The sequence below is a fragment of the Magnolia sinica genome, unplaced genomic scaffold (genome assembly GCF_029962835.1).
Source record: "Magnolia sinica isolate HGM2019 unplaced genomic scaffold, MsV1 ctg129, whole genome shotgun sequence".
Classification (NCBI taxonomy): Eukaryota; Viridiplantae; Streptophyta; class Magnoliopsida; order Magnoliales; family Magnoliaceae; genus Magnolia; species Magnolia sinica.
The window spans coordinates 454,838-470,797 of record NW_026682764.1 but is presented as its reverse complement, the minus strand read 5'-3'; the positions used below and the strand labels follow the sequence as shown (position 1 = coordinate 470,797).

General features: G+C 40.5%; 1 protein-coding gene across 3 annotated transcripts in view; it reads left to right on the top strand.

Annotated features, from left to right (window-relative positions):
- LOC131236025 (disease resistance protein RPM1-like) overlaps window positions 1–15,960 on the top strand; it is a 158,828-nt gene that overhangs the window by 78,288 nt on the left and 64,580 nt on the right. The window contains exons 3-4 of one of the 3 annotated variants that reach the window (XM_058233112.1): window positions 5,762–8,558; window positions 10,428–10,704. The exons of 1 other annotated variant lie outside the window; for it this stretch is intronic. In XM_058233112.1, the coding sequence (XP_058089095.1) occupies window positions 5,767–8,532 (2,766 nt within the window). In that variant the 5' untranslated portion in view covers window positions 5,762–5,766 and the 3' untranslated portion in view covers window positions 8,533–8,558; window positions 10,428–10,704. Of the gene's footprint in view, window positions 1–5,761; window positions 8,559–10,427; window positions 10,705–15,960 lie in introns of those variants that run through there. One more of the 3 variants, XM_058233114.1, reaches the window with a different exon arrangement.

Below are 15,960 nucleotides of genomic sequence, written 5' to 3'. Positions count from 1 at the left end.
CCTTACAAGCCCCTTTAAACCCTAGGACGAATTTGAAAGCTCTAAGATACTCCCTAGTATCAATTACACTGATATTTATAACCTCTAGGAGAATCACAATTGGAATAGAAAAGAAATCTGTAAGAAATCCGGCAAAAACACCGCAATTTCACAATTTTGCATATTTTCTATGCAACAATTTGGTGGCACCTTCAATGAGACTTCGATGGCATAGACTAAACCACCGATGGCATCAAACACACTTCGATGTCATCGAACTAATACCAATCTGTTACAATGACTAAACATGAATATTTTGGATTTTACGAATGACATCGACTAGTCTTTTGATAGCATCGAGCAGCCTTCGATGACATCGAACAGAGCACCCAAAGTGTCCACCAACCAAATCAATATATTCTAGATTTTTCTAATGGCATCGAGCCAACTTTAATGGCATCGAACCTGTCATCGAGAGACTATTGAATTACAGATTTAAGACATCAATCAATAATCTCCACCATGTCTTAAATTGTCTTTCTTCGTAGCTCATTTTTCTCCATTTGTAATTATTCTTTCATCATAGTACTAACATCGCTTCTCGTGCATCCTTCATCTTTCTTTACGCCCTCGCCAAGCCAGAGAAGTTGCAAGAACTTGATCTTCTCTATAGGAACCACATAAGTAAGCATGTCCGTCGAATCCAGGCTTGTGTGAATCTTCTCTAGAGTCACGTCTCCTTCCTCAAGTACCTGTAAGATAAAATGGTGATGAACATCAATGTTTTTAGTACGTGAGTGATAAATAGAATTTTTAGCGAAATTGATCGCGCTTTCATTGTCACAATTAACCGGAATGATCTTCTGCTGAAGATCCAACTAATTTATCATTCTCTTCAACTAAATACCTTCTTTAAAAGTCTTTGTCACTGTCATATACTCAGCTTTGGTCATGAAAAGAGTCACCACGAACTAAAGCTTTGACATTTAACTAATCGCTTCACCCGTTAGCGTAAACAAATAAATTGAAGTCTACTTTCTAGAATTCATACTGCCTACATAATCTGAATCCACATATCTAACTAACTTGGCTTATGTTTTCTCAAAAGTTAAGACGTAGTCGTATGTACCTCAAATGTATCAAAGTAGTCATTTCACCACTTGCTAGTGTTACTTTTCAGGGTTAAACATATATCTGCCAACAACACTAACCGCCTATGAAATATCCAGTCTCATATAGATCATGGCATACATCAAATTTCAACCACATTTGAATAGGGCACATGAGACATACCCTATTTTTTTATCTGTTTTAGGACATTGTTCTGAAAAAAGCTTAACGTGAGCGGCGTGAGGAACGCTAACCGGCTTTACTCTATCCATCCCATACTTCACCAATACTTTCTCAAGGTAATCCTTCTGAGATAATCAATGCCTGCTCCTCTTCCTGTCTCTATGTATATTAATGCCGAGAAACTTTCTTGCAGCCTTTAGATCTTTCATCTCAAATGTCCCTAATAACTAAGTCTTCAGTACATTGATTTCCGACATGTTATGATTAGTGATCAATATGTAATCAACATACAATACCAGCATGATGAATTTTTCTTCACTCAGTCTCTTATAATAAACACAATTATCATATTCACTCCTAGTGAACTCCTGACTCAATATGAAAGAATCAAAATTTTTATACCACTGCGTAAGCGACTATTTCAGGCCGTATAATAACCTCTTTAACTTGCAAACCTTGTTCTCTGCCCATTTTATTTTGAAGCCTTCTGATTATTTCATGTAGATATGCTCTTCCTATTCCCGTGCAGGAATGCAATCTTCACATCCATTTGCCCCAGCTAGAGATCGTATTGGGCAAGCAAAGCCAACACGAATCTGATAGATACTTACTTCACAATCGGCATGAATATCTCAGTGAAGTCGACACCTTCCCTTTGAATGTAACCCTATGCTACCAACCTTGCCTTGTACATATCACGTTTCTTCTTTAAGATCCACTTGCACCCAATTTAATTTCGACTGACGGAAAGCTCCACCAGCTCCCATGTCTCATTCTTATGCAATAAGTCCATCTCATTGTCCTTTACCGCTTTCTATTTTTCTACATCAGTCCCATCAAAAGCCTTCTGAAGAGAAGAAGGATCATCCTCATTCGTAATAAGGGTATATGGGATATTAGAGTCATTCTTGTATCTCGCTGATAACTTGCAATCCCAAGGTAGATTCATTCTCATAGGTGGCTGCTACACCTGCTTCGATACCTTTGTCTGCATATCTATTTTAGTCTGAGTATCACCTGTGTCAACCTGAACATCTACAACCAAGCTTTCTGATTCCTCTTACTCATCCAGTTCATTCTTGTGGAATAAGTACCCTTTGTTGAATTTAACGTAACTACTAATGATGATTTTTCGTGTGACCCAGTCATACAACTTATACCTTTTCACACCACCATATCCAACAAAGATGTACTTTTTTCCTCTTTGGTCTACCTTATCTCTCTTAACTGACGGTACATGAGAGTAAGCTTCACAACCAAACACACGGAGTCCCTAATAGTCTACCTTCTGACTACTTTATACATCCTCTAGAATCTTACAATCAATGATTGTAGAATGAGACCGATTCACTAAGTAATATGTCATATTAACGGCTTCAACCATAACTCATTGCCCAACCTAGCATTCTTAATCATGCATCAAGCCCTCTACAAGAAAGTCTAATTCATCCACTTAGCCACACAGTTATGCTCCGGTGTGTAGCACACTGTGTTGCACCTTACAATCCCTTAATCCTTACTGTATTGATTAAATTTACCTGAAGTAAAATCTCCGCCGTTGTTTGTCCCTAGAACTTTTACCTTTCGCCTTGTCTACTTTTCCATCATGGCCTTCAATTGTTTGAAATTAGTGAAACCCTCAGATTTATTTTTCATGAAATAAAGCCAAACTTTCCTGGAATGGTCATCAATAAACATGATGAATCATGACGACCCTCCAGTAGAAACCACAAGTGATAACTCCCATACATCAGAATGCACATAATCAAGTATACCATTACATACATGTTTTCTAGATTTAAAAGATAACTTTGAATGTTTACCATATATATAATGCTTACATATACTTAAATAAAAAACTTTAAAAGATGAAATTAAACAACGATTAGAAAGAACCTTCACGCACCTCTCGCTCATGTGGCCTATACGTGCATGCCACATATGTGCTGACATGGAATCCAAGCATATGTGGAGCCTTCATAATAATAAGTGCCCCTTTAAAACTTTAAGGACACCATTGAAATTGGTGAAATTACACCCAAGCACATCGAGTGCTCCTAGAGATACCAAGCTCTTTCTCATGTCAGGAATGTACCTCACTTCTGTCAATGTACGCTCCATGCCATCATACATCTTGATGCGCACCAATCCAACACCTACCACATCTTTAGCTGAAAGCGCAAGTTTTCTGACGAAACGGACAAACACGACTAACTTTGTGGGTCGATTAACCTCAAATGACCCATTTCAGTAAAGATTGATAGGTTGTACACCCCGTAACGATACCTGGACCAAAAGTTATGGTCAATTTATGGTTCACCTCCTTTTGGTCCAAGCATGCTAGGAATGTATCTGTGCCACGTCCTACATCAAATACATGGTTATTCCCAATCTGGCCTAACCCAACACAAATTTACTAAATGCAAAGATTAGTAAGGACAATAAATAATAGATAGGGGGAAAAAAATCAATAGCCCTAAGCAATGCCTCCAATTCAAAAGGCCTAAATCAAATGCACCCAGTCCAAAGGATCCATATCAAAAATCCCAAACAAATTCATAAATTGAAACCCCCAAATCAAATCTCCAAATTACAACCTATTTCATAAACTCTCAAATCAAATACCCAAATTAGAAACACGAATGAAAATGCTCAAATCAAAGCTAAAAATAAAAAAGAAAATCAAGATATCCCAATCACAAAATTTGAAGCAAAAGCCTCAACTAAAAAATCAAAAATCTAACCCCTTATACATTATAAATGTATCTCAACGTGCAAAGAAACATTACAATCGAGTTGTCCATTTGGTTAATACCCACAAAATCTCTCCGTAGGCATCCTCGATGGCCCACCATATCAACGGTTCTCATAACTAATGAAAAATCTAGGAGACACTAAGAATGGGTTTGATTGATCGATAGTTTGTGATTGTTTTTCAATTCCCTCTTTTAAATGCTCCTATAAGCGTATTGATTATTTACCAACACTTTTTCATATATTCACAATTACTGTTTTTTGGACATTAAAATTGAGGAAAGTGCAAATTTCATGTGGTGCCCACTGTGATACATGTGTCTTATCCATGCTGTCCACTCATTCTGAGGGCTGATCTTAGGGCATAAATCCAAAATTAAGGTAGATCCAAACTCAAGTGGAGCAGGCCACGTGAAATATTTAACTAGTTGAACGCCTACTGTTAAAATCCTTTTACGACCACAATTTCCTATTACGTGACCCACTTGAGCTTCGGATCTTACCTATTTTGGGCTCATGCACTAAAATGGTCCGGTAAAATGGATGGACGGCATGGATATGGCATAGGCATCACAGTTGAGCCTACGAGTTTAAGTCCACCCTTTACAAATGGCTTTCCAAGGAGGAAATATCCATTTATTCTTAACAGAGATAAAGCTAATGATTAGCATTTACCTGTATTTACGCGGGGTGTCCTTGGGCCGGCCGGAAACGGATTGCGTGGTGTGTTGATGTCACCAAGTTTTGTGGGCCCCACCATGATATATGTACTATATCAACACCGTTCATCTAATTTGCAAGATCATTTTAGGTTGTGAGCCAAGAAATGAGGGAGATCTGACTACACCACAAAAAGCAATGGGGACTGATTCCCACAATTGAAACCTTCACAGGCCCTACCATGATGTTTATTTGCCATGCAACCTGTTCATAAAGTCACACAAACCTAGATGAAGGGAAAGAAAACAAACATCAAATTGATCTAAAACTTCTGTGACCCTCGAGAGGTTTTCAATGGTAATCACTCTATCCCCCTGCATTCTATGGTGTGGTACACTTGAACTTTAGATCTGGTTCATTTTTGGGCTCAAGCTCTAAAATGATCTCTCCAAATGGATGGACGGTTTGGATATAAAACATAAGTCGTGGTGGGCCCATCGAACTTGATGTAAACACATCACTGAGGTCGGTGGTGGTGTGTACGTGGTACACCACGCAATCCCCTTCCCAGTGGGCAGGCCTATGGTTGCCTTTAGCTCGGGTTTGAGTCGGGACCCTTTGTTATCAGGTCAACAGAGAATTTCTGATACCCTAATTCTCATTGGTCCACGTCACTACTCACTAAAAAAATAAAAATAATAAAAAATAGCTTCGGACGCCAAACCATTAGGGTAATAGGAATTCTCTGTTGACCTGATAACAGAGGATCCCGACTCAAACCCGAGCTAAAGGCAACCACAGGCCTGGCCCACTGGGAAGGGGATTGCGTGGTGTATACGGACTCCTCGGGTTTTGATTGCTTTTTAACTTTTGTAGTGGATACGGCCCCATCTTTTAAACCTTTTCCGGGTAAGATTAACAAAAAATAAAAATAAAAATAAACAGAAAAAAGTAAAGTAAAGAAAAACCGAAACAATACCAAAGCATTATTTGGATTGATAACGTCTGTTTTTGTATCTACCGTTACCAAAGCATTATTTCAATTGATAACGTCTGTTTTTGTCTCGTGTAGAAGAAGCAATGGCGGAGAGTGTTTCTGGATTCTTGTTTGAAAAGCTAAGTTCCCTTCTGACTCAAGAAGTATCCCTACTAAGGGGAGTACGGACTGAAGTAGAAGAAATCAAGCTCGAACTTGAAAACATGCGAGCCTTCTTAAGGGATGCTGATACAAGAAAGGATAGCAATGAAGGATTGAGAACCTGGGTGGGGCAAGTAAGAGATGCTACATATGAAGTGGAGGACATCATCGATGAGTTCGTGTATCGCATGGACAGGCCACAACGAGGTGGATTCAGGGGTTGTCTCCTTAATACCATCACTCTCCTTAAGAATATTCGCTATAGGCACCGTTTTGCCACTCAACTGCAAGGTCTAAAGAGAAATATTGCAGCCATTTCAATGAGAAAAGATCAATATAATCTTATTAATACAGAAGATGGATCGAGCTCACAGAATGCTAATGAAAGATGGAAACATCGTGGAGAAACTGCTCCTTATGAAGACGATGATGAAATTGTAGGGCTCAAAGAAAGAATAGATCAAATAGTTGTATGGTTGACAGAGGAAGAACCAAGACGTACTGTTATTTCTGTGGTGGGGATGGGTGGTCTGGGCAAGACCACTCTTGTGGCGAAAGTTTACAAGCATCAAATGGTAAAGAAGCATTTCGAATGCTGTGTTTGGGTTTCTGTCTCACAGTCTTACAATGTGGAAGGACTTCTAAAAAGTGTGATAACTGATCTGTTCAAGAAAAACAAACTTGAGGTTCCGAGCAATGTTAGCAGCATGAATCGCTCCCAACTAGTGGAGATGGTGCGTGATTATTTGGACACAAAGAGGTACCTTGTGGTCTTAGACGACGTGTGGAGTGTAGATGCATGGACAGATCTTAATATTGCCTTTCCACGAAATAGATGTGGAAGTAGGATAATGCTTACTACTCGAATTGAGAATGTAGCCTCTGCATTAGGTGATGGAAGCCGTGTATTTCCACTTGAGCGCCTTCAAAAGAAAGAGGCTTGGGAACTCTTCAGTAAGAAGGCGTTTTGGAAGGAACCCTGTCCTCCAGAGTTGCAGCAATTGGCACGAAAAATTGTAGAAAAGTGTGGAGGCTTGCCTCTCGCAATTGTTTCTTTGGGCAGCCTCTTGTCATTGAAAGACAAGACAGCATTGGAGTGGAATCGAGTCTACAGAGACCTGAGCTGGCAGTTGACAAATGATCAAATGCTTGAAAGACTAAAGCACATCTTGTTGCTTAGCTTCTATGATCTACCCTACCGCCTTAAACACTGTTTCCTGTATTGTTGCATGTTTCCGGAGGATTATTTAATTAAACGCAAGCGGCTGATTAGGTTGTGGGTGGCTGAGGGTTTTGTAGAGGATAGAGGTAAAGTTACCATGGAGGAGGCGGCGGAAGACTACCTGAAGGAACTCATGCATCGTAACATGCTTCAGGTTGTTGAGAAGAACGAGTCTGGAAGGGTGAAAGGCTGTCAAATGCATGATATCGTACGTGAAGTGGCCCTATCCTTATCACATGAAGTGAAGTTCGGCATGATATATGATGAGAAGCAAGCAAGGCAAGAAGGCAAAGTCCGCCGCATGTCAATCTACAGCAATGGAGAAATTATTCGATGTACTGCAGGTATGGTACATCTTCGTTCTCTTATGGTGTTTGGTGGAAGCACGTCTTTTTCATATTCTTTAAATACGATGGCATCAAGCTTTAGATTGTTGAGGGTCCTAAATCTAGAAGGAGTTCCTATCCAAAGCATACCAGATGAAGTGACTAACATGTTCAATTTACGGTATCTAAACTTAAGGAAAACTAAAGTTAGGGAGCTTCCCGAATCTTTATGGAAGCTACAGAACCTTCAAACACTGGACGTCAGGAATACGGAGCTAGAGAGGCTACCTAGTGGGATTGTGAAGCTACGGAAACTACGACACCTGTTTACTTATCGAATTATTGACGAGTCTCTAAATAGTTTTGATTATTTCAAAAGCATCCAAGTTCCTATAAGAATATGTAATTTAACAAGTTTACAAAGTCTAGATGATATTGATGCCAGAGAAGGGGAGATTATTAAAAAAGTTGGGAACTTAACCCAACTGAGAAATCTTGGCATTTCTAAGGTCAGAGAAATCGATGGAGTTGAGTTGTGCAATTCAGTCGGAAAGATGAAACACCTTCTGAATTTGAGTGTAACTGCAAGTACAGAGGAAGAAACACTTGAATTGGAAGCTCTCTCTCCTAACCCTCCGCTTCTTCATAAGCTTTTCCTGAACGGGCGTTTGGAGAAGGTGCCTCCATGGCTTAGCTCCCTCGTGAACCTCACCCATTTGGGTTTATATTACTCTAAGCTGAGAGAAGAAGATCCGCTTTCATCACTCCAAGCATTGCCCAATCTGGTGTACATGTACCTTCACAAGGCCTACGAAGGGCAGCAGTTGTGTTTCTGCGATGGACATTTCACTAAGCTCAGGGAACTTTACTTACACGATATGACACAACTAAATCGGATAGTAATGGAGAAGGGAGCATTGCCAAGCATTGAAAAGCTATGTTTGGACAGCTGTGGAAAGTTGAAGACGCTTCCAGAAGGGATTGAATACCTCACAGGACTCCAAGCGCTCTCCTTATTAGACATGCCAACGGAATTGTCACATAGGTTGAAACTAAAAGATGGAAGCGAAGAGGACCGTAGAAAGGTGGCGCACATCCCCATCATTTTGCGTGGACAGTGGATAGAATTGGAGGGATTGGTCACGGAACACCTCAACTAGTCATCTATCCTTCATTCGTTGATGAGGTAAGTCTGGCTGTACAAAGCATCATTCTCGATGAATGTGCAAATTTATGAATTTATTTTTAACATATAATTTTAAAGCTCGAGCTCAAAAATTAAATATATCCAAACTGAAATAGTGTGAAATGAACATTTACTGTTGGGCCACACAAATTTTGGATCAAAATGATATTTGTGTTTCCCCTTCATTCATGTGTGTCATAAATAAAACATCATTGGACCTTAGGAAGGTTTTTATGGTGGAAATCATTTTTTCCACTGTTTCTTGTGGTGTGGTCCGCTTGAGCTTTGGATATGCTTTAATTTTAGGCTCAACCCCCTGTAATAAGCTGAAAAATGGATGGACGGTGTGGATAAACTACATACATTCATACATTCATGGTAGCCCTAACATAATTTACTCATTACCATAAAAGCATACTAAGTTTATCGATTTCCAGATTTCGTGCATGATCCATCTTTAGTAGGCGCTATTTGAATCGAAGCAGCAACCTTTGACTGTGTATCTTGTGTAAATAAACGGACTGTGTATCTTGTATAAATAAACGGTTCGGATCATTAGTAGGCCACATTTGAATGGGACTCGGATTAGCTGCTGATAGGTCGAGTGAGGAGACTTGCTACGGAAGCAACGTCACCAAGTTCCCGGGGGTGCCACCATGATGTATGTGTTGTATAAACACCTTCCAACCATTTGGAGAGATCATTTTAGGGCATGTTACAAAGCTGGAGTGGACCCCACCACAGAAAACAGTGGGGGAGAGTGACGCCAACTGTTGAAACTTTCCTGAGGTCCACCACGATGTTTATTTAAGATCCAACCTGTTCATCTGTTAACACAGACATGAAAGAAGGGAAAACACAAATATCAGCTTGATCGAAAACTTTTGTGGCCCTTAGAAGTTTTTAATGGTGGGCGTCACTCTCCCCACTGCTTTTTATGGTGGGGTCCATTCGAGCTTTGGATCTGACTCATTCTTTGGCTCATGCCCTAATATGATCTCTCCAAATGGATGGACGGTGTGGATACAAAACATACATCATGGTGGGCCCCACAGAACTTGGTGACGTAGCTTCAGTACGGAGTCTGTCTGCTCAATCTGTCAGTAGCTAATCCGCGTCTATTTAAATCCCTATCCCTTGCCACAACACTGACGGACGTACGGAAGGACGTGGCACACGTATATTAGATTTGGACCCTTGATTTTTTGTCGGCCGTGGATTGTGGTTTACCCTAAAAACCACACCCCTCCGTCATCTTAGGAACTGGTTGGATGAAAGATGTTACCTCAGGGCTGGTAGAACCGTAAGATAGCAGAACCATTTCTGTACTGCAACCTTGGATGGATGATGCATCAATTGGTCCCATCCATGTTGTGGACCTCATCAGGGATGGACCATGTATGAAAAATCACAAATGTAGAGAATTTTAACTTTTTCTGTTTGAAGAATATTGCAAGGATGTGAGCTCCTGGGCACAGTATTTCAGCCCAACTGTGGTCAAAATAAGCCATTACCAAAAGCCCAATGGCCAGTCTGCCCCTTGAGCCCTGCTATCAAGCTCATAAGGTGGGCAGGCTAGGCTTGCACTCGGGTCTTACACTGATGAACCAGGCCAGACATGCTTGGGCCTGGCACTGCACACAAGCAATTACATACCACACAGGAAACGTACAAACTGTGCATTATGTGCTCTCACCATGTAGATGGACGGGCCAAAAATCAAAGCTGGATGTGCAGGTTCTCATTTAAATTCTTTAGTGCATCTGTCATGAATATGTTGTTATATCAATTATCGATCTATTGTTGTATCTGTTATGAATCCATCGTTATATCTGCTAAAAATCTATTGTTTGTGTGTTCATGCTATAGATCTATTGCAGTGTCACTCTAGAGTTTTGAGGAGATTAGCAAGGTGTCGAACATGAAAAGAGTATAATGCACTTGATGCAGAGCTGAAGGGCGTGTAGTGACCTCACCAAGGATGTGGAGCTAAAGGGTGAGATGCTTCAGAAGCTATGTATGTATAGTGGGTGTATTTTTAGCATGGAATTTCTTGAACAAGAGTCTATTTCTATGATAAGTGCGTTTGCCTATACATAAACGTAGCTGGAAATGGGTTTTATATATGGTGATGGGCATTGCTTAATATGGTTGGAATTTGGGGATGGCTATGTATATTGCAAAACATGGGTTTTTTTTTTTTTTTATCAGCAAGGTTGAAAAGTTGGCTTTCGAAATGTACCATGTTGCATGTGTATTTGGACATGGTTGCTTTTACATTATATGTGGTTTTCCTTTTCACACATATTTCCTGTATGGATTATATGTGAAAATTGTTTTGGGACGAGAAGCAGTGTTTGTGTTTATGGGTATGTCAAGCGTGTTTCTTTCGATGTCAATGGTTATGCCATTGGTACGTGAATATAAATTTTCATGGTGTAGAGAAAATACTAATGGCATTTTAGGGACATTGGCTAGGTGATATATATGTCCTAAGTGGAGTACAATATATTCTGTGAAGGCAACTGTTGAAATGTTTGGCTTTCAACTATTTCCCTAAGCAATTTCACCTTCATGGCCAAAGCTAGCCCACATGTTTGAACACAGGACAAGTACTTAATACCGGTTCAGTCCATTGATGAGCAACTATAGCATTGAGTTTCACAGGAAACTAGGGTATAACTGGTCCAAATAGCATAGGACTGGCTTTGGGCCCGGCCTTTATTTTCCCCATTGAAGTTAGCCTTCATTTTCTATCCTGAATATTAATAAGGCTATGTTCGGATCCAGGGCCCGATGCAGTGCCATAGCTGCGATTACACTATATTAAATTATTAATATCATGTTACAATCATTAGTAAGATATTAATATTTCATAGCTGTGTTTGGATCGAATTTAGCTGAGGCTACACTATTAAATTATTAATATCATGTTACAATCATTAGTAAGATATTAATATTTCATAGTTGTGTTTGGATCGAATTTTTCTGAGGCCGATGCAGTTTCTCTTTTCTTTCACTTGATCTCATTTTGATGGTTATCAAAGTGGGTTTGGAAGTCTCATTTTTAGGGATGGATGAGATGCACACTTGATTGGAAGTATCAAAAATCATGCTCATGATACAATCCTAACCACCCAAATGATGGATATCAAATTAATATTAAAAGTCAAACAATAAGTGGTCAAAACAAGAAGGGAAATATTAGGCAGTTACCACTAACGTCTTGTACTGCAGTTTTCTGGTTTATGCTTCATCCATATGAGGGTAAGCGGTTTGGTCAGTTTAGATTGAATCGGGATTCTGTAGTTGCCACCAGCAGAAAAATCATATTTTCGTGCATCCTGATTGGTCCACCTCATCTTGATGTTATCAGCACTATTGCATTAAATGCAGTGTGTGATGATGTGGCCCAATTAGATTGCAAAGCAGTATTTTTCTCCTCTTGGCAAGCAGAAAATCCACGTGGCTGAAGAAAATGGGATTCTAAAATGGTGACTAATTCCGATTACAAGTGGAATCCTTAGCCATCTTTTTCACAGCCATGGATGGGATGATTAGGATTTCCTGCAAAAGTTTGACACTTAAGAATGGAAATGGATTGGCTACTCCCCCTGCCACCAGCCAATGGCTGGTGGTTGGTGCTATGTGGGCCCCAAAACTGAGGTATATCCCACCCTCAAGTTGACCACATTACAGGAAATAGTGTTGAATGAACGTTGACAACAAAAAACTTTTTGGGGGCCATAAAAGCTTTGGATCAAGCTGATCTTTGTTTTTTACCTTCATCTGGGCCTATATGACCCAATCAACAGATTGGATGTCAAATAAACAGTACAGTGGGCCTTAGGAGGATTTTAATTGTGGATATCCAATCACTATTGTTTTCTGGCTTTGTGGTCCACCTGAGACTTATATTCCTCTCATTTTTGGAATCAGAAATTAAAATGATCTATAAAAATGGATGAACGGAATGGATGAAACACATACATCAGGGTGGAGACAGCCACCAGGCTGGTGGCAGGGGGAGTAGCCAATCCGTTTCCCTTTAGAATCACAAGTAATATATGATGGACACCGATAAATAGATTGATCAAAATATAAATTGGACTCATTTTGTATGAATGACCTGGACCGTCCAAATTAAAGTCTAAAGATCAGACGGGTCCAGTTCGCAGATTATTATAATATTTGCATGTAGTGCATAAAATCTAACCAAATCATTTATTAAGACCAGCTAGCCACTCAAGGATTCTCATCTTGATTGATAGAAAGCGTACAAAAGCATTTAGGTATAATAAAAAATTGCCCACTTTATAAAGAGACCGATGCTTTTTAACGGGAGGAATTCCATTTGGAGCAAATGTATATTGAGGGACCTTAACACTCTCCCGCAGAGGGGCATACTTGCCACGAACACTTCACGTTATGCGATGATGCCATGTCAAACAACCAATCTCTTTAAAAGCTATCAATGTATATGGAGGGACTAAACGTTTATGGTGTGAGCTGTGAGTGTTCCTCCACCTAATTGTGAATTGTGTCTCTCCGCCCTTGCCCAGTATACTCCTTGTAGAGTTCCACCCCACATGCAGGGAGTGTTGGAATAAAAAATTTATATAGGCCCGGCTCATCTGGCTTGAACCAAATATGATCTGGCGAAAATGATGAACATAGTGAATTTTATATAGGCATAGAACTGTCAATGTGCCAGCCTCAGGCCATGCAAAATAAATTTTTTATAGATCCGGCCCAACTGGCCTGAACCAACAGTTCAAAATCCGGGCATTTGTGCCCCCAATGTTCTTCTTGGGCAACCCTGTACAAAAAAGTCCGACGGGTCACTTCATCAAGCAGATTACGATTCACGTTGAATGTGGACCACTTGAAATATTTTCCAAGCTACTGATGGATACAGTACTCAAGAGATGGACTGTCCTCACTGTTGTACTGCTCATCTACGCGGTTGGCCCTGCTGATGCATGGATCAGATGTACCACCAGCCTCCCAAATATGCCAGTCTGATGCTTTCGATGCTAACTTTACGTAGGTGACTCCAAATGTAGACACGAAAAGCAGCCATGTAGCTAGGTCTGAAGGAACAGGATACTGCCAACTCCATTCAAAGCTAGGTGATACCCAATCGTGATGATACATCATCTCGAGGGTTTGGATCGACATTTTAAATAAAAAAAAAAAAAAATAAAAAATAAAAAAATAAAAAAAAAAAAAAAAAAAGAAAGAAAGAAAGTGGACTCATTCCACCTTATTTTATTAAGTTTAAAAAGATTGTACAATCATTCGGGCCAACAGAAAGATTTCGGACCATGCCTATCATATACCCGAATTCATACATGGGCTTTGTTGAAGTCGGACCAAAAGGAATGTCCACGTGGTGCAGCAGCAGCACCGGTGCGGAAAGCTATTGTCGCACAGCCCATTGGCAATGGATAAACCAGCTCCATCCAGCAGCAGGCGATATATGGAGCCAAGAAAACTATGCCCCAGATAGATCGGGTTGTCCTGAGATAGTCCCTAATCCGGCATTGTCTAACACTAGAGTTCCTCTAATCCTTCTGGGGAGGTCTGCTCGGCATCTCTAGAATCTGTTGGAGCACCCTTCACTAGCCAACCTAGCCAAAGCGTTCGCCACCAAGTTACCCTCACGATAAGTGTGCTCAAATATGAGGTCAAGGGAGTAACGCTTATGATGGATGGCTCTCATCTTATACCAAATATTTCATGGACTGGGAGCCAAGGGGTCTGTGGCCGCGTCCGCTATGAGTTTGAAATCGGTCTCAACAATAATGTTAGAAAGGCACAAGGTGGAGCAAATGTCTATGCCATCTAGCATAGCCTGCGCTTCCGCAATTCATGTTCGTTGCTCTCCCATAATATTTTTGAAAGGCAAAGATTAACCACCCTGAATGGTCCCTGCATACTCCCCCTCCCCCACTCTCACCTGGGTTTCCTCTCGAGGATCCATCAATGTTCAATTTCAGCCAACCTCTTCGCGGTTTTGTCCATTTGACTACGAGTGATTTGCCTTCGGGAGGCAACTAACTACTTTCCATCCCAAGAGCCTGTAGGGTGACGGTTTCTGCTAATGAATTCTTGTCTGTCTCTGTCTCTGGCATAGTGAAGCCTACTTCCTTCAGCCACCGGAAACGTTTGTCTGACATCTTATGACCTTCAAATCTGGATGCATTTCAGCTCAGTCATATCTCCCAGGTTATGAAACACGGGGTCAATCCCATTAACTGTTTGAGCTGGTCGCAGGGTTTGCCTCTATGGTCCAATGCTTGATCCTTTGTTGGATTGTCTTATTGGAGATTGGAGGAATATCAAAAAGTCGGGTGAAATGGGACCATATATACCTTTCCTGCAATGTTGCTATGACAAAAGAGGTGATCGAGATCCTCCTCATTAGAAGTTGTGGAGTTTGATCGATACGGCTGCCTTGAGGTGCCGAGTTGCATCTGAATGGGGGCGTGGGAGCCTTGCACGAACATCGAAGCAGCTGTATGAAGAAGTCCCATGATGAACGAGCTGCTCTGCTGTGTGGACTGAATTGAATCTTCCAGACTTGCTGGCCCACTGTTGTGCACTGTTTGGATCGACTTATCGCAATGGGTTCAGTGACAGAATTTAATTGAGTTATTTAATGTTATTGCTGAACTATGGTTTACATGAATATAAGTAGGAATTGTTCTAGCGAAGTTACATTTGATGAGAATAACCTTATTCCTCGTTAGGGATTCGGCGTCTTAACCTTATCCCTTGTTTGGGATTTGGAGACGGCTAGTCATATATGCTTTCCTCTCAATCTATTTCCTTATAGGATAGTGAAGGTGGTTGCACTCCCACAGTACACGTTGCCAATATAAAAAATAAAAAATAAAAAATCCAAGCCACCCAAATAGTGGGACCCATTGTAGATAGATTATAGTCCAAAAAACTACAACGCATGTATTCTCCTGACTTAACGATTGGTGGTCATCTAATGGACAATAACAACTAAATTGTAAAGTGTCTGAATTCAGCGAACAAATGTCCATTAATCAGAGGTCAATTTGCCTCTAATCAATCTGATTTTTGGGTATGCATAGGCCCCACTACTTGGGTTGTTTTGGGTGCAGTAAAATAGTGGGACCCGCTCTCACCAAAATGAGCTTCTTTTGGGATGATTTGAACGGATCCTAGTTGAATCTTCTTTTTTTTTTTTTTTTTCCATTATGTATGTTTGGAGGACTTGAGAACAATAAATGCTCGATTCTATAGGGATTTTACATCTCTAGTGGGATCATTGCTTAGCTAATCATGAGAGTAGGACTTTAAACCCCTCTTACATGACACGTGTGTGCAAGATAAAGGTCATTCTCAAGTCAGCCCCACCATTTTT